The sequence below is a fragment of the Ursus maritimus genome, unplaced genomic scaffold (genome assembly GCF_017311325.1).
Source record: "Ursus maritimus isolate PB19 unplaced genomic scaffold, ASM1731132v1 scaffold_12, whole genome shotgun sequence".
NCBI lineage: Eukaryota > Metazoa > Chordata > Mammalia > Carnivora > Ursidae > Ursus > Ursus maritimus.
Window position 1 is genome coordinate 34,359,863 of NW_024423564.1, and position 18,374 is coordinate 34,378,236.

Below are 18,374 nucleotides of genomic sequence, written 5' to 3' on the forward strand. Positions count from 1 at the left end.
TATACTATATGTGATATATAATATATGTGCACGTATTTGCACAATACATATATATATACACATATATATATACATATATATACACATATACATATATATGTGTATATGTGTGTGTATATATATATACACACACACACACATAGTATGTCTTACTTTCCATATACTTCCTCTAACATTTTCCAATCAAGCCACAGTCTGTCTTTTTCACGGAGTCCACATCCTCCCCACAAGAACAGCACTGGACAGTTTCCTCTCTTCTAAAAAGGAACCTAACCAAACCACCCTTGTACCCACCTGTGGGGACTGTACTATGCAAAAGGGATCTTCCAAGCCTGTCCGCACCCAGTGGGCACCTCTGATGAAAGGGACTCCAAAATAAGGCAATTTTGCCTTCAAGTGACTTTCAAAAGGGCAATTATGTATATATATTTACATCATTCGGTCCAATTACGTCTACCTGCAGACGCATATGAAAATAAGTACCTGGCAGAATATTTTTGCCTAGCTAACCCCAGAAATCTTTAAACACTTGCTGATCCAATCGCCTGGAACTCAGGACTTTCCTGCTGCTGCTGCTGCTGCCGCCGCCACCACCACGGAAAAAGAAGGAATAGGACTCCTTGGAAAAGGGGAGGTCCGCCGGGTCCGAACTACCGAGTAAGCATCACCCGCAGCTGAACAGGACATTTGGGCATGTGCCCGAGACCCTCGTCTCTAAGATTCATGCCTGGTTTCCAGCAGGCGGGTTTCCCTTCCTTAGTGTTCTGGGAGGGAAGAGCAGCGGCGGCAGCAGGCGGGAGCTCGGACTTACCCAGTCCCACCGCTCGGGTCTTGCAAGTCGGCGCGATCCCTCTGTCCCGCCCAGGGCCACGCGGACACGCCCTCCCTGCGTCGGCGGTCCGCTCCAGCTTCCCCACGCGAGCGAAAGGCGATTCGTTTCTCTTTTCCTTGTGCGTCCATAGCTCTTAACATCTCTGAAACATGCCCCTTGTCGCAGAGTTTTGTGATCATACACTTCAGAATACAAACAAGGTCTAATGAAAACTTATCCGAGTGAACTTGCCAGTTATGTGAAGTCCTAGAGGAGAGGACCATCTCTATCTTATCCCGGTGTCCACAGTACCTGGCACTCGGCTTGGCACTGTGTCCCCAACGTATCAAAATAGAAATGACTACAGAAGTGCGCAGAATGGTGTAGAAAACCGGAGCAAAGAAAGGCAGGAGTCTCAGAGGGCAGGGAGTGCGCGCCCCCGCCGCCCGGGGGCAGTGTGGAGGGCGCGCGGGCCGCAGCAGCGCTCCACCGCCGGGTTCCCTTCAGACGGCGCTTCTCCCCAGCCCGGCCTCTCCGCAGACGCTCAGGACGCGGGACCCGCCGGCCACAGCTTCCGGCACCGCCGGAGGCCACAGGGCAGGGGCCTCGGGCGAGCACCTCGTGGCCGAGGCAGGTGTAGCCGTCCCACCCTCGGCCTCCTCCTCTTGACCCGCGGGGGCCGCACCATGCCTCCCGGCGTGGAGGCTCTGGACCTGCCGGCGTGGAACGGAGCCTCAGGCGGGTCCTGGGGGCCCCGCGGCAGGTCAGTTCCCCCGAGGCGCTCGGCTCCGCCCCGCTGGGCGCTCCATGGCCTCCCCCCTCCCCCGCATTCCACGGTCCCTCCCCGGGGGCCGCGCCGCCGCCCCCTCCCCGGGCCGCTTTCCTCCTGGGGTCTTCTGGCGGCCGAACCTCCGCTCCACCTCACGCCGCCCCCGCCGGCCTCCGCTTCGCTGCCTCCCGCCCCCGGGGATCGGAGAGGCCCGCCGGCTTACACATGGAAAAAGTCCCCCAGGGCCCGAGTTGAGAAGCTCTCCGCCAGCTCCCCAGTCAGCCCTGCCTGGCGGGAGGCGACGCGGCGGAGGTGGTAGCTCCGGGGCGGGGCGGAAACGCCCGGCCACGCGCCCCTGGACTCCCGGCGCGCACTTCAGCGCTGCGGTCCAGCCGCCACCCCCTGCGCCCCGCCGTCCCCACCCCGGGCCCCGGTCTGCGCGCCCCGGGCGGCTTCAGGAAGGGTAAGAGAAGGAAGCCCGCCTGGAAGGGCTCCGACTTTAGGGGAGGCGTGCCCGGAGGGCCGAGATGCGTGTGCACGGAGCGGTTTTTCGTGCTCGGAATCCCGGACGAAAGCTGTGGAAAGTTTTGAAGGCGGGGGCAGGGCCCCGCTGCCTTATCGGTTTGCCCCGGCCGGGGAAGCCGGAGAGAGGATCAGGTGTTTTCAGGCTAACCGTCGGGTGAGGCGCCTGAGCTGTGTCTTTCGGGATGTCAGATTCTGGAGGAGCTCTCATCAAGTGGATGGCTTTACTGTTCTGGCTAGAGCTTCCTCGCTGCCTTGGGAGAGCTTCTATGAACTGCTTGCAGTTGGTTAAGGAAGGCTGGGCTTTGCCTTCCAGAACAAACAGGACTTTTCCTCAGGTGGGAGGGTGATAGTGTGGTTAAGCCCCACTCCTCTGTCTTTATGAAAAGGCGCACAGTTCAGCCGGATGATGCTGCCAAGGGGCCCCACCTCCGTGGTCAGAGCTGCAGCCGCCCAGCTGCGCAGCCGGGGGTGGGGGGGTGGGGGGGGTGACAAACAGGCCTGGGCTCCCCCTCTGCCCGAAACAAACATAGGGGTGGGCCGTTAAATTTTCTTAAAATAGTGTAGAGACTCTCCTGCTTTTCCTGCGTGGCATTCTCAGTATTATAAATGGACTTAATGCTAGCAAGGAAAGCCAGAATTCAGGGGGAGAGTTTACTTGATCTCTCGTGGCCAGATAAGTATTTAGCTAGTTCCAAGCAAGCGGCATGTACTTTTTTATAGACTTTTGAAAGGCCAGTTTTGAATTAGGAGACATAACTTAGGTACAACTTTTTTTGACAACTGTGTGCTTGTGAATGTTACACCAAAGGACCATCTCTGTTAATGCTAGATGTCTATTTTTAATGGGGCAGATGGGCAGAAATTATACAATTCTTCCACCAGCCTTAGCTGTAAAAGCCCTGTCCCCAATCATGGAGAGCAAATGGACTCTGGCTTTATTTATTGTGTTCTGCTTGGACTGATAAACAGGCTTGTGCTTATGATGGGTGTGGCATATAATCTTTCTCTTTTTAAAATCTTTACTCCAGTATTTTTCCTAGCCTATTTCCTTCAGGACTTAACCATTTGTATCCTCTCCAGTGAGCATCTCCAGGGGCTCCCTTTCTTACAGTACGGGACACATCCTCGGCTGTGCACTAATAGCTTTTGAAGGGATTCAGATTTGAAATATATACGCGTGTGTGTCTGGTTGTGCAGTGCCCAGTGGGAAAAAGGATTGTATCGTTGTAAACCGAAAATGGAAGAAGGGGTCATTAAGAGAGATGGGAGAAGTTGTCTAGACATCAGGATAGGAATTCTGATGTTTTCTGTTGAAGGGACCAGCTACCTCATTCTCCGCAGAGGTGGGATGCGGGCTTCATGCTTTCAGGAACTGCTCACCACCTCTGTGATGTGTCATCTTTCTCTTCATACTTTGAGTCAAACTCCCATGACCGTAAACTTGGCCTTCTCCTGTAGCAAACCTTCCCTAAACCAGGTTCTGTGGCCTGGACCCCTTAGAAACACACATGTCCCACTCTTCGCCTGACTGCTGCCATGCAGAGGTCAACCCAGCGATGCCAGTTTTATTTAACTTCCTGCACTTCAAAATCAGTAAATCCTGATGAACTGTTTGAAGAGGCCATGTTCTTTTCTCACAAAGAAGAGCGTATCAGGAGCGGTGTTTTTAACAATAGAATAATAAATACAAAATCTCTTAATGAGGCAAGGAGGAAGAGTAGGGAGACAGATTTCAAACAGAATGGCAGAGAATAGCGAACTGAAAGTCAGGAATGAGCCTATTCACAAGCTGGGCCCTTCAGGCTCAGTCTCTAACAGCGAAGTGAAACCCAGGATAAGACCATCCTCAAAACTCAGTGGGAAAGCAGGTGGCTTCTTGTGGCTACAATTTTCAAAGTAAAATCGGTGGCCAAAAGAAATCCTTTTGGCCAGGAAAGTTGGGATCTTCCCTGAAGCTCGGCTGTTCTTAGCAGAGGCCCGGAGTGTGGGTTCGGTGTGTCAGTTCTGAAGAATGAGATCACCCTTCAGGGAGCATTAACATCACGTGTTGTGGGCTTCATAGAGAAAAGAAATTTTATTTCCAGACTTCATTCTTTTTTTATTCAGACTGCAATATTCTTCTCAGGGACAAATGTCTAAAGCCAGGTTTTGGTTGGTTGGTTGGTTGGTTTGCTTTGGCAATCATTGGGGGGGGTGCTTCCCCCTTTTTTTAGCCTACCCCTAGCTGAGCTTTCTGCTCTGTTTTGATCTTGGGTCTCTGCTTCCCCCGCCCCCCGTGTGACAAGACAGCATTGGTGGGGAGGGGGGTGCAGTATTCCTGTCCCCTCAGTTGGGAGATGGCTTCCTTTCTTCTCCTTTGAAGGTTGTCTTTTGTGATCTCCCCTCGAATACATCTAGTGTTTCAGCCTAAAATATCTGTCAGGCAATAATTGGTGACTAGTGAAGCTAAAGCTTCCAAAATATTGTCCTTGCTCTAATTCCAGGAGACCCATAATTTAAGCGGTGGGCTTAAAAAAATCATGTTACCTATAGCTACTAGAGGGAATTGTTAGACATAGGGTGAATCTAGGGATTCCCCAACTGACACTGAGATGGGCTTGTCTGAAAATAAGGTAAACTCATTCAATGGTTTGAGGAGAAAATGATCAATTATGGCTTTATGGCTTTTAATTTTACTTTTCTTTAGGGATAGGCATCAGCATGACTCTGTTAAATTGGGCACTTATTGATATGTTAGAGAAAGCAAAATGTAAGGAATGCCATAATGCCAGTCATCTTCTCAAGCTTTTTTTTTTTTTTTTTTTGAGAGGGAGAGATTGAGAGAGAGGATGGGCAGAGCGAGAGGGAGAATCTTAAGTAGGCTTCATGCCCAGTGTGAAGCCTGATGTGGGGCTCGATCTCATAATCCTGAGATCATGACCTGAGCCAAAATCAGGAATCAGAGGCTTAAGTGACTGAACCACCCAGGTGCCCCATCTTCTCCAGCTTTAAGTGCTTTTGGAATCCTGTATTGCTGAGAAATGGAGTTTGGCTTTACTTATCTCTGACCTAGAGAGCTGATTGGTCAGGATGTGCTTTCGAAGGGGTTGTGACTTGTTCAGAACAAGCACTTTTTTTAAAAATAATTTTTATTTTGTTATATTAGTCACCATACAGTACATCCCCAGTTTTTGATGTAGTGTTCCATGATTCATTATTTGAATTGCTCCATGCAATACGTGCCCTCCTTAATACCCATCACCGGCCTATCTCAATCCCCCACCCCCCTCCCCTCTAAAGCCCTCAGTTTGTTTCCCAGAGTCCACAGTTTCTCATGGTTCATTCCCCCTTCTGTTTACCCCCTTCATTCTTCCTTTCCTTCTCCTACCGATCTTCCTATTTCTTATGTTCCATAAATGAGTGAAACCATATGATAATTGTCTTTCTCTGCTTGACTTATTTCACTTAGCATAATCTCCTCCAGTCCCATCCATGTTGCTGCAAATATTGTGTAATCGTTCTTTCTGATAGCTGAGTAATATTCCATTGTATATATGGACCACAACTTGACCACTCTCTCAAACCGTAAATAAAGATAAACTCCAAATGGATGAAAGACCTCGATGTCAGACAGAAATCCATCAAAATCCTAGAGGAGAACATAGGCTGCAACCTCTTTGACATCGGCCACAGCAACTTTTTTCATGACACATCTCCAAAGGCAAGAGAGACAAAAGAAAAAATGAACTTGTGGGACTTCATCAAGATAAAAAGCTTCTGCACAGCCAAGGAAACAGTCAAAAAAACTAAGAGGCAGCCCACGGAATGGGAGAAGATATTTGCAAATGACACTACAGATAAAAGACTAGTATCCAAGATCTACAAAGAACTTCTCAAACTCAGTACATGAGAACAAGCACTTTTAAAATGTGCAGTCCTAGTTCTGCTTTTCTGCAAATCCAGAGGCAGCAAAGTGGTGATGGGAGATGATTTTATAGGAACTTGATGGCAAGGTTGGTCATCTGTAGGGAAATTCCTGAAAGTTGTAGCATGCACATTTTTTATGAGTGGCTCTAGTGGAAAATGAGAAGCTCTACAGTCTTTCTTCCCAGTGCTTCTCAGGATTAGAATGAGCACGTGATTTATGTTCTAAGAGCTAGGCTTAGAAGGTAACCAAGGTTTCTCTGACTTTCTTTTCCTTTTTTTTTCCCTCCTTGACTTACTTTAATTGGGGCCTAACTACCCCAGAGCCTCAGGTGTCTGAACTCTCTCTCTTTCTCTCTCTCTCTCTTCGTCTCTCTCGCTTCCTCTCTCCCTCCCTCCCACCCTCCCCCTCCCTGTCTTCCCCTTCCTCTCTCAGCAATTCAGCAAATCAGTTCATTGTAAGAATTGAAGTAAAAGAAAAAACCCCAGTGTGGTTTGTTGGGAGTGTTCTAAAGTTTTCCATCTGCCAGATTGCCCTGTGACACCCCCCCCCCCATAGAAACACTGAAGTTCAGTCTCTGCATGACTTCCCCACTTTCTCCCTCCTACACAAATGTTGGGCAGGGAAATCCTGGATTACCTGGTATGTATTATTAGATCCTTTTTTTTTTTTTTTTAAGATTTTATTTATTTATTCGACAGAGATAGAGACAGCCAGTGAGAGAGGGAACACAGCAGGGGGAGTGGGAGAGGAAGAAGCAGGCTCATAGCGGAGGAGCCTGATGTGGGGCTCGATCCCACAACGCCGGGATCATGCCCTGAGCCGAAGGCAGACGCTTAACCGCTGTGCCACCCAGGCGCCCCTATTAGATCCTTTTTGACATAGCTTATTTTAACTCATATGATAACTCAAGAATCTGTATGTCAGTCACCAAAAATCAAGGAAATGTGGAAAATTTAAAGAAGAAAATTGAGATTACATATAACACGACTTCAAGAGATTACCAAGTTTTGGTTTCTTTTTCTGGTTTATGCCTTCCAGACCTTTAAGATGTCTACATACAGATATAAATGTCAACATTATTGGAAAGATGGAACCTCAAATTATTTATTTTGTAACTTTAAAAAAAAATTAACAATATGCATAGACATCTTTAGGCCAATACAAAGTTGCCAGTAGGGTTACAATGAACATTTTTGTAGCCATCCTTCTGACTGGTGCTTGTTCTGAAAAACTCACACCCCCTTTGAAAACACATCTTGAGGTTCACAAAGTTTTAAACATTTGTGGCATAAATCCATAGAAGGTTGATTCCTAGATCACAGTTACTCTCCTAGATACTGAGTCCAAGTGCCCTTGAGAAATTTACATTTCCATCAATAGAGTTTTAGTCTCATTATTGATAAATAAAACTTAAGATAGATTTTCACCAGTCTAGCTGTTAGTACATTTTTTGTTGTTGTTAAATGTTCGCTGTCCTGTTCAGATCCTTGGCCTGTTAATATTCTGGGTTGTCTTTTTCTTACTAATTACTCAGAGCTCTCTACAGATAATAGGTGGTAGACTTTTCTAACTATTTAAATATATCGCAGACCTTTTCCCCCTTCTGTCTTTTAACTTCTCGAATTGTAGATGTTTGTGTTAAGATCTGTGTATCTTGTGCATAAGGTCTTTTTCACTGGCTTCTAAATTTCATCATCCTTAGAAAGGCATGTCAAATCGTATTTTAAAAAGTTCTATTTTATGCTTCAACCAATTTTATTTTTTTTTAGATGTATCTAAATTTTACTTTTGTGTTTGGTTTCAAGGAGGACACTCATTTTCTGTCTCCTCAGTGGATTGTGGAATTTTCATGATAACAATTCATGGAGTCATTCATTCTTTGGAAAGACTTTAGGAATATTAATTAAAACAAAATAGGGTTTCTATCAGCAAACCAAGCAGCTAAATTACCTAAAACTCTCTAATGTATCTTGGCTAAGCAAGCCTTTTCAGTATATTTTTAATTCAAATTTTCCTACCCGTGTTTTAGACTTTGCATTCTTGTTGTTGTATTGTTATTATTATATTTGTTGCTGTTGCTGGCATCATTATTAGTTCATCTTATCAAGTACCGGCCAAGGAAATGTTCATGTTGTCAGGGTTGTTGTCTCCTTCATTGACCCATTTCTTCCCCCCCAAATATTCACTGAACACCTATTACATGTTAGGAGCTCTGCTGTATGCTGGGGGATGTAGCGATGAGCAAGACCAGGCCTCCATGAAGTTCACTTGTAGGGAAGACCAATAAAGAATGTGATCTCAGTTATAAAGGAAATTAAGTGATGGGAGAGGCGGTGGGGAAAGACGAGTTGGAGCCAGACATGAAGAGAGCTGGGGGCATAGCAGAAGGACAGGTGAAACAGCAAATGCCAATGTCCAGATCAGGGACTGTTCCAGGAAGGAGGCCGGCCATGGGGTAGTGAGGAAGGGGAAGGGTAGGGTATGGGAAGGAGTGGGCAGGAGATTTTTTTTTTTATTTTAAGATTTTATTTATTTATTCGACAGAGATAGAGACAGCCAGCGAGAGAGGGAACACAAGCAGGGGGAGTGGGAGAGGAAGAAGCAGGCTCATAGCAGAGGAGCCTGATGTGGGGCTCGATCCCATAACGCCGGGATCACGCCCTGAGCCGAAGGCAGACGCTTAATGGCTGTGCCACCCAGGCACCCCAGGAGATTTTTAAGCAATGTTAGGGGAGTTGGATTTTAGTCTGAGAGCTGGGGAAAGCAACTATGGAATTTTAAGCAGGGAAATGATATCTGACTTGGGCTTTTAACATTACCCCTCTGGCTACCATGTGGGAAAGAGGGAGGCTGTTGAAGTTGTCAAGTGAGAGGTGACAGGGCTTGGACCAGGGAGGCTGCGGCGGTTAGAGGGAGAGATGGGGACCAATCCATGACATGCTTTGAAGGAAGACTTGATCAGTTGGGTGTGAGGATTGAGGAAAAGGCGGAGTCAAAGTAGGGCTCTGGAGCACAAGTTCCTTCACTTTCCTGCCCATTAGAATCACCTGAAAAGCTTATCAAAAATCCTGATGCTCAGCTCATAACTGGGCCCCAATTAAATCAGAATGTCTAGGGGCTGGAAGCCAGGCACTGAAACCTTTTCAAAGTCCCCAGGTGCTTCTACTGTGTAGCCAAAGGGAGAACCACTGATAGGGGAAGTGATTACAGCTGCAACATCTGGGTAAGTGTGTGCGATCACGGCATTGAGCAGATGGGTGGAGAAAGGGGTGGGGAGTTGGTTGAGAAATCTAGACATGTGGGTAGAGTTTCAAGGAAGAGGTTGGATAAGGGAATCTGTTCAAGAGAGAGATTCATGTGGGTAGTATTTAAAGCCACAGGACTGGGCAAAGTCTTCTAGAAGGGAGGACGGAGGATGGAAGAGCGCTGGGCTGTGTCGTGAGGCACTCTGGCAGCTGAAATCAGATGGAAGAAGAGCCTACGAAGGAGACTGGGAAATGCCCAGTGAGGTAGGTGGAAAACCAGGGGAGTGGGGTGTCCTAGAAGCAGAGAGCAGAGGCTGTCCCAGGGATGCTGTGGTCAGCTGTAGCAAATGCTGCCAAGCCCCTAAGCCTGAGAAGTGACAGCTGGAATCCGCAGCAGGAGAGGGTTCACCACTGGGGTAGAACAAATGGAAACCAGGGGTTTGCTCTAGAGAATCTGAAGCCCAGAGACACCCTGAGCAAAGTAAATGTTGGATTTGTTCCATCAGATGGCTTTACTTGTTTTTTCCTTCTCATTTTGATAACATGACCATTTAGAAGTCTCCTGAATTTTGGACTAGGATGCTATTGTCTGCTAAATATCACACATTTCTAAAAAAGAGAAATTATATCTGAAATACTAGTTGATTTGAACATAACGCTTTTTTTTTTCTTCATTCCTATCTTATAGACCATGACTCCTTAAGAAATATTTAATTCCGGGAATACTGGAGGGAGTCAGTAAATTGGATTCTTTGGGGGCAGGTTGCAACTTAGGGTCCCTTAGTTGCCTCATTCATAAAATAAGGAGAGGGAACGGGTAATCTCTAAGGTAGAGGATTTCAAACCTGGGGAGCTTTTTGAAAGCCCCGATGCCCAGGCTGCACCCACATCAATTAGGCCAGAATCTCTGTGGGTGGTAGCTGGGCTTCAGTGATTTTCAAGTGCCCCAGGTGACTCTGTGTGCGGCCGAGTTGGCAAACAGTGGCCCTGTGTCTTTGTCTAGCTCTTATATTGAATTATCCTATTCTTGGGTATTAATATATTTCTTATCCTCAACAAAATCAGGTAGAAGGGAGGAATGGATACTGGGTAGGCAGTTAGCAGTGTCTATCAAGGGAGGTCTCAAAATTTACCTTCCAGGCTTCCTTTCTCAGGAAGGGATTGACAGATACTCTCCATAAAAATGAGGGAACAAAGGAAGTCCAGGAAATGGGGAATCCAATTTGGGAAGGAGGTGAAGGGAATTCCTAAATTGATGGCCCCGAATCAGAATTAGGAAGCAAGCCTTGTACATTGGAGCAGGAGGATGAGGGTCTGGGAATAATGAGAAGAAACAAATTGACAAGTTGCCCAACTTGTTTGACTGAATTGAAGGAAGCTGGCAGATTCAGCCAGTTTGGTGGCAGAGTCCTTGTTGGTATGTTGAAAACTAAGCAAATGCAGAAAAAGGCAATTAACCAACACCTGCTTTTTACAAGAAAGAATAAAAAATGGTGGGGAGGGGCACCTGGCTGGCTCAGTGAGTAGAGCATGCAACTCTTATTCTCAGGGTTGTTAGTCCAAACCCCATGCTGGGCATGGAGCCTACTTAGAAACAAACAAGCAATATAAAAATCACAGTGCACTAGGGATTCAACAACGAAAAGTATTTGCACATTCACTTTATAAATTCTAAATATTAATGTCTTCAAAAGTTTTATTAAAATCTTATGGGGACAGTGAATGGGGAGGCGAAATATGTATGTTTTCTTGTGGGAAGCAGATATAAGAGCTAAAGTCATCTTTACCATGGGAGGATAAAAATTGATAATATCTGAAAGAGGAACAAGTAGTGGGACAACATTATTGAGAGATATTAAAGTAAATAACTGAAGAGAAACATGAAAGAATTTGTCTCTAAAGAGCAAAAATCCAGGGTGGGTTTGTTACAGTTCTTTAAAATTATGTACACTATTAAGTTGGGGGAGAAAAGGTGACATTTTTGGGGGGGGTAGGTGGGACCAGATGATGCAGAGCTACCCAGATGTGGGTTCCTGGAAGGCTGGTGGTACTCATTGGTCCCTGTGCTAAGGGTACAGGAAGGGTGGATTTGGGACGTGGTTCCCCTGCTGCCGCTGTGTCATCCTCGGGGACTAGCAAGAGAGTTGTGAATTAGGAAACCCGTTCGGTTCTAGCAGCACTGCACCAATACAAGATACCGAAGCAGGGATGTCTGTCAGGAGCTAGGGGCACAAACACCAGTTTCTCCCAAGCTAAGGAGTTTCTAATATCAGCAGGGATAACAAAAGAACCACCACATCCAAGGTGTGGTTGGAGCTCTGAAACACTAGACAAGTGGTCCCAAATATTTTAGATAACTTACCCCATCAATTAAAAGAACGTCCACTCTCTCTGAATGTATGTTTGTATATTGTATGTAGAATCATATATACTATAAAACAGGTAAAATAAGCATTTTTAAGAGAGGGGAGGGGCAGAGGGAGAGAGAGAATCTTAAGCCCAGGGTGGAGGCTGATGTGGGGCTTGATCTCATAACCCCGAGATCATGACCTGAACCAAAGGCAGACGCTTAACTGACTGAGACACCCAGGCGCCCTTAAAGAGTTTTCTTGATAAATCTGTTTTGTTTTTGTTTTTTTTACAGCTTCTTTTCAGATCAGATCTGCTTTTCATCTTTTTAAAACTCATGGCAAACAAAGTTTGCACTAAGAGGGTATTCATGTTTCCATTTTCTTGATGTTAACTTAGGCTCTCATTAGTTTTCCAGTTCAGTCTCTTTTTTTTGCCAGAATCTTTATGTCATTGCCCACCTTGTGAGGGTGGGCTAAACTGGATGGTATACTCCAAACGTGTTTAAATGGGCCCACATAAGCCTTTAGTGGTAGACAGTGCTGAAAATCAGGGAGGCCACCACCATCAAGCCCTTACTTTGGGAACTTGCTTTCTATCCCCCAGGATGCATTGCATACCTACGTGAGGCCCACGCATCTGTCCTTCTGACCAAGTGAGGACAGCTTCGGCATGACAGATAATAATCCCTGTATTACACCCTGTAAACCTTCACTTCTGTCTTTGCTAGCTTAGTCCAGTTAGAAGCCCCAACCCTTTCTTCCCACATACAAGTGAATGGTCTTAATTCCCCCTTGCGCGTATGCACCCCTCTTTGGAGGCCACTATGGTAGAAAACAGTCTTTCCTACCTCTTTTTGAGTAGGGTAAGGGTCATGCAAGCTGAACAGCTAGCAGCCTGGGCTGGTTAGCTTATTTGCTGAGCCAGTTGTGCTAATAGGAACAAGGTACCATCATTGAAATTGGTATGTGCATTTTTCTGAGGCAAAGGTCAAAAGCTTTCACCAGTTCTCATAGGGGGTTATGGCCCCATGAGATTAAGAATTGCTGGTAACTCATTTTCTTTTGCATTTTTTAAAACTTCAAGCTTCCATAGACTTTCTTAGTCATTGATATGTTAGAGCTCGAATTGCTCTTGGTCACACGATAGCCTTAAAATTAGCTGACATTACACAGCCCTGATTATCTGAGGAAAAAGTAATAACAGTAGCTTTGATGTGCTTCCTCTCTGACTTCTCCCCATAGTACGAAGGCTCGGGCTTCTTTCTTTCCCAAGTCCTGTTTACTTGGCCATTCTAGCATCACTAGCTTTTATTTAGCCCATCGCGTGGGTGAATTTCCATTCTATTCCAGATCTTGTTTTTGTGCTCACCAGTACTGTGCTTTTTCCCTCTGATACTTTGGTCTTTAACAGTGCTGTTTATTAAGCTTATATAATCCAGATCATGCATTTCCTATAGTTTAGTGAAACATAAATAATTCATGAGTCATGATTGTTCTTATTTATTTCGAGCAATTTCAGTTTCAGGACTCTGCTGCCGTTGATGGGTCTGATTTAGACCGTCGTTGATTTCTCTTCCCTAACTGTTTTTATGGTGCAGTTTCTCTTCCCCCGAATTGTGTTATGAGTTCACCGCTCTCTGTCCTTTTCTGAACCTGTTGGGGATTTTCACCATGGGTAGCAGAACTTGCAGTGCTTCTCCCGCTGTCTTCATTCTTGCGTGTAAAGTTGTGACGGAAGCTTCAAGCCTCCTACACCAAACACCCAGCCTGGTGCTCAGCATGGGAGGGTGTTGGATGCATGCGTGTCAAATGCAGCGATGTTTTAGTCGTGTGATATTGTCTTGCCTCTGGTTTTTTCAGTTTTCCATCTTTTTCACGTTACACCATTTGTTTGTTTTGTACTGTTGTGTTTTTATTATAAGATGTCTAGTTATCGGGGCGCCTGGGTAGCGCAGTCGTTAAGTGTCTGCCTTTGGCTCAGGGCGTGATCCCGGCGTTCCCAGCGTTCTGGGATCGAGTCCCACATCCGGCTCCCCCGCTGGGAGCCTGCTTCTTCCTCTCCCACTCCCCCTGCTGTGTTCCCACTCTCGCTGGCTGTCTCTCTGTCACATAAATAAATAAAATCTTTAAAAAAAAAAAAAGATGTCTAGTTATATGTGTGTGTTTACTACCCTTCACCGACCAGGGAGATAGGGCAGATCTACAAACTGGGAAGAAGAGGGCAAGAAAGAGCCCTCAGGAAATAAAGTTTAGAAAACTCAAGCATTTACGTTATCCTTGAGATTCCAGAATTCTTGAACCAAAAATATCATTACCTTTTCTTCCAAACTTTAGATGTTATTTTTTCGGTAAAGATTTATTTATTTATTTTAGGGGGGAGGGGCAGAGGGAGAGTGAGAGAAAGAGAAAATCCCAGGCAGACTCCCCGCTGAACACAGAGCCCAACACGACACAGGGCTCCATCTCACAACCCTGAGATCATGACTGGAGCCGAAATCAAGAGTCGTAACGCTCAACCGACTGAGCCACCCAGGTGCCCCCAGATGTTATTTCCAAACTGAAGCTGGACTTACTAAAAAGAGCCATCTTATCACAAACCTTTATTATTCACATTAATTTTTTCTGTATTTCTACATTTGACTAGTACTACCCTTTATTTCACCAGATGGCTCCTGTATGCTTGAGGGGAGAGTTTTTCGTGCTGGCTTTTCCATTTTTCTGTTTATCCTTCACCATGCTAGAAGTATTACAGCTGCTCTATAAGTGAAAAACTTCTGGGTGGATAGAGTTCTGTAAATAATTTAATGCAATAAGTGACCCTGATGTTTGTTATCTCTTACTTTGTGTGTGTGTGTGTGTGTGTGTGTGTGTCCGCGCCCGTGCGTGAATTATCTTTTTTTTTTTTAAGATTTTATTTATTTATTAGAGAGACAGCACAAGCAGGGCGAGCAGCAGGCAGAGGGAGAAGCAGACTTCCCCACTGAGCAAGGAGCCCAATGTGGGACTTGATCCCAGGACCCTGAAATCATGACCTGAGCTGATGGCAGACGCTTAACCAACTAAGCCACCCAGGTGTCCCTGTGAATTATCTTCTTAATAAGGTTTCTTAGAGTAATGTTAACATCAGTTGCCATTTTTTGAACATTTAGTGGTCAAGTAGCCAAAGAAACTAGCACCTGAAAGAATTATTTGAAGCCATCTGAAGCAGCTGGGGCGGTGTCCTCTCTGTTCCTGGGGTGCTCAATGCATATTTCAGTTATAGCGTGGAAAACATTTTATTTTACTCTCATGTGTTCATATCTCTCCTCTCCGCTGCACTGAGCTGGAAGACAGGAAAGTGCCTCTGGCAGAGCTGGGCTCACAAGGTGTTCACTAAGTATTTGGCCTAATGCCCCGTGTTTCACACCACTGTTTTCGAGAACACCCTCTCTTCTTTCTTCATTATGGTGTTTCTCACACTAGAAACCAAGGCAGGAGTTTCCATGCCATGTTCTGAGGGTTCTATCACAACTTTTCAGATGTCTTTTTCCTTTTATTAAAGGGATAAAGTACCGTGAATCATCAGGATGATTCCATTATCAACAGGGATCCGCTAAAGTGATGGTGGTCAACTCTAAATTTAGTACTGCTCAAACATGCCCATGAAGATTTCTTCTGGCATGTTCTCAGGGGTCTGAAGTCTCATGTCGGTGGATGTTGCTCTCAGGCACAGTTAAGACACCACGTTCTTCTGGGAAATGCCTCCCTTGGTGCTCCTTGTCAGGGGCCCTCAGGACACGCACCCCCTGTGTGTTATGATGGGATTTCCCCTCTGTCAGAGGGGCCTGTTTCCACAGTGTTTTTCACACTAGGTCCGGCATTCACGGAGCTAGGTGGTAACATGGGACTGTGCATGCACAAGTCTCTCTCCTACCAGATGCCGAACATCTGCTGTTCAGGGGCGCTCTCCAGCTCAGAGTCCCAAGCGCCCATCTCGGCCTCAGCACAGTGCACGGTACGGCAGTCCGATCCAATCCAGAGCTGACCGGCCTGGATGCAGGCAAACACATTTGAAAGGTCTCCACATTCTTTTGAGATGAGACTCATGTGGTCATTGATTTTTCATTTCTAAAAGTATTTTTTGTTTTTACCAAATTGGTCTTATAGATATTTTTACCTGTTCTTGTCTTTTACTATGCTGACCATGATCGTCTTCCAACCTGTGTCGGATTCTTGTAGACTTGGCCCTGTTTCTGCTCCCTGTTTCTAAGTAGACTGTTCATGTTACTTGGTTTCCTCAGGTGCTTGGTTTTATCTTGAGACCATCTGGTCAATGTGTTTTTCAAGTTATTCGTTAGAGTGGCCAAGTCCATGGATGAACCTCTGGAGAGGTCTGTGTGAGTTTGCTAGAAGACAGGGCAGTCTCAGTCTGGAGCCCCCAGAACCAAGCAAGTTCATGGTCTGATGTTCTCTGGCTCATCCAGGTGCGAGGCTCAAAGGGCTGTGTCATGAGCATTATTTCTAAGGATGAGCCTATTTTTTAAATTGCCTTTTTTCTTTTCTTTGATTTGAAACTACTCTGGGCTTCTCTGTAGTCCTCTAAGTTTGGGGACAGGCTGTTTTGATGCTAGGTACTTTTCTGAGAGGGTGGCTCTTTGGGACCCCCATCTAAATTGAAGAGGATCTCCTGTCAGATCTTGGATGGGCTTTGGGCCTTGAGTCCTGGCCCCCTCATTCCCCTTTCCCAGGGCTGCACACTGAAGCCTAAGTGGGCCTGAATGGCAGTGGGCCCCCACTCCTCCAGGATCCCCCTAAGACTAGGCTGGGAGTTCCTTGCTCTTAAATTTTTAAGTGTTCTTAGAAACATCTTTATTATTTTTTTAATTGAAATATATTTGATGTATAACATTATACAAATTTAGGGTGTACAATGTGTTGATTTGATACATTTATATATTGTAATGTGATGGCCACTGTAGCAATAGTTAGCTCCTCTGTCACCTCATAGAATTGTCACTTCTTTTTTGCGGGTGGGAATAATTAAGATCTAGTCTCTTAGCAAGCTTGATGTTTATAATATAACATATTGTCTATATTCACTATATTGTGCATTAGATCTCTAGGACTTATTGGTCTGTGTTTAACCCCTCAGTCCTTACAAGTACTTCCTCTACCTGCCCCCAGAAACAAATATCATTTTATCCAGCATCTGTCTTTTTTCTTTTTCTTTTCCTTTCTTCCCTTTCTTTCTAACCTTCCTCTTCCTCCCCTTTCTCTTCCTTCCTTCCTTCCTTCCTTCCTTCCTTCCTTCCACCCAGCAGGAAAATTCTAAATAACCTAGCCTACTAATTCTGGGAATAGGAAATCTAAAAATCAATTTAAAGATAAAAAATTATTAACTGAGTATAAGTCTTAAATAGTCTTAAAATAAGCCTTAAGATGCTCTTTCNCTTTTAGTCTGTCTTTTTCTTTCTTTCTTTCTTTCTTTCTTTCTTTCTTTCTTTCTTTCTTTCTTTCTTTCTTTCATATGTGTGTATGTATGTATGTACGTATGTATATGGGCTCCACATCCAACATGGGGCTTGAACTCATGACTCTGAGATCAAGTGTCACATGCTCTTCTGAAGAGCCAGCCAGGCACCCCCTCTCTAGTCTTCTTTAAAACTTGTTAGTTGAGGTAGATAATGTAGATCTGAAGTCAATACAAAAATAGGTCATTTCAATATTTCAGGTGAAAAGATGCCCCCAAATGACCCCCAATTATAAAAACTTCCCTAGAAATGGGTACCTTGAATGATTGGCTGAACTTAGTAAAATTTAATCCTTAAATTTACCACTAAGACACTTACTGTTGTAAGAAGCACAAGACTAACTCAAACTAGCATAAGCTCCGAAGAGTTTTATTAGCTTACATTGCAGGTCTTGAGATGAGTGGCTTCAGGCACAGCTGGATCCAGGAAGTGATGGTGGTATTTTCATTAGGCTTAGTGTCTATCTTTTGTTTGTTCTGTGTTAGCTCCCCTCTCTGGCATGCTCTTGTGTGATGGCAAGGTGACTTCTACAAACTCCAGACTCACAGCCTTTGCTTTAAGTCTATGATCTCCAAACTTTGTTGATTATGTATCCAATGATAAAAGCTAAGCACATGTTCTCAATGTGTATATATTTGCTTGTAAATTATATGCGATTATATACCACTGTTATTCTATATGTTATATTAGTTATTAGAAGAGTTCAGGTTTCTTTTGTTTTTAAGATAAAGAATAAAATAGGAGCACCTGGCTGGCTCAGTCAGTAGATAGATCATGTGACCCTTGATCTTGGGGTAGTGAGTTCCAGCCCCCAGTTGGGCATAGAGTTTACTTAAAAAATTAAAGTATAAAATTAATTTCTAAAAAAGATAAAATAGAGGTAGTAATACTTTCTATACTGCCAGTGGATTGTTTTGCACACCCCAATTTTGTGACAGCTTAGTGGACATCTTTCCCATCAGATATAATCACAGTCTTAGAACCACAACTCATTGGTTCTTTTTGGGCTAGCTTGAGTCACAGGCCCGTTCCTGAGTCCAGAGCCGTCAAAATAGTAAAAACAAACTTTACTAATGTAAAGTGACATAAATAACTGACTAGGCATAAGTAAATACAATTTTAACTTTTCAAAGGTATTTAAATTTTTGACCTTATTGTCATTGTTATATTTTCCAAAAAGGGGCATAATCATTCTGTACCACATTATAGAACAAAGATTCTCTATTTTCATAGCAATTTAATTCCATTAGTCCATA

The 18,374-nt window shown here is 44.8% G+C and overlaps 1 protein-coding gene across 4 annotated transcripts in view; it reads left to right on the forward strand.

Annotated features, from left to right (window-relative positions):
* The first annotated feature begins 1,338 nt into the window (after positions 1-1,338).
* Positions 1,339-18,374, forward strand: part of MCOLN2 (mucolipin TRP cation channel 2) — a 52,287-nt gene continuing 35,251 nt past the window's right edge. Inside the window, exon 1 of one of the 4 annotated variants that reach the window (XM_040627087.1) lies at positions 1,339-1,574. In XM_040627087.1, coding sequence (XP_040483021.1) covers positions 1,498-1,574 — 77 coding nt within the window. In that variant the 5' untranslated portion in view covers positions 1,339-1,497. Of the gene's footprint in view, positions 1,575-1,943; positions 2,044-9,323; positions 9,522-18,374 lie in introns of those variants that run through there. The other 3 variants (XM_040627090.1, XM_008690657.2, XM_040627088.1) reach the window with 3 other exon arrangements.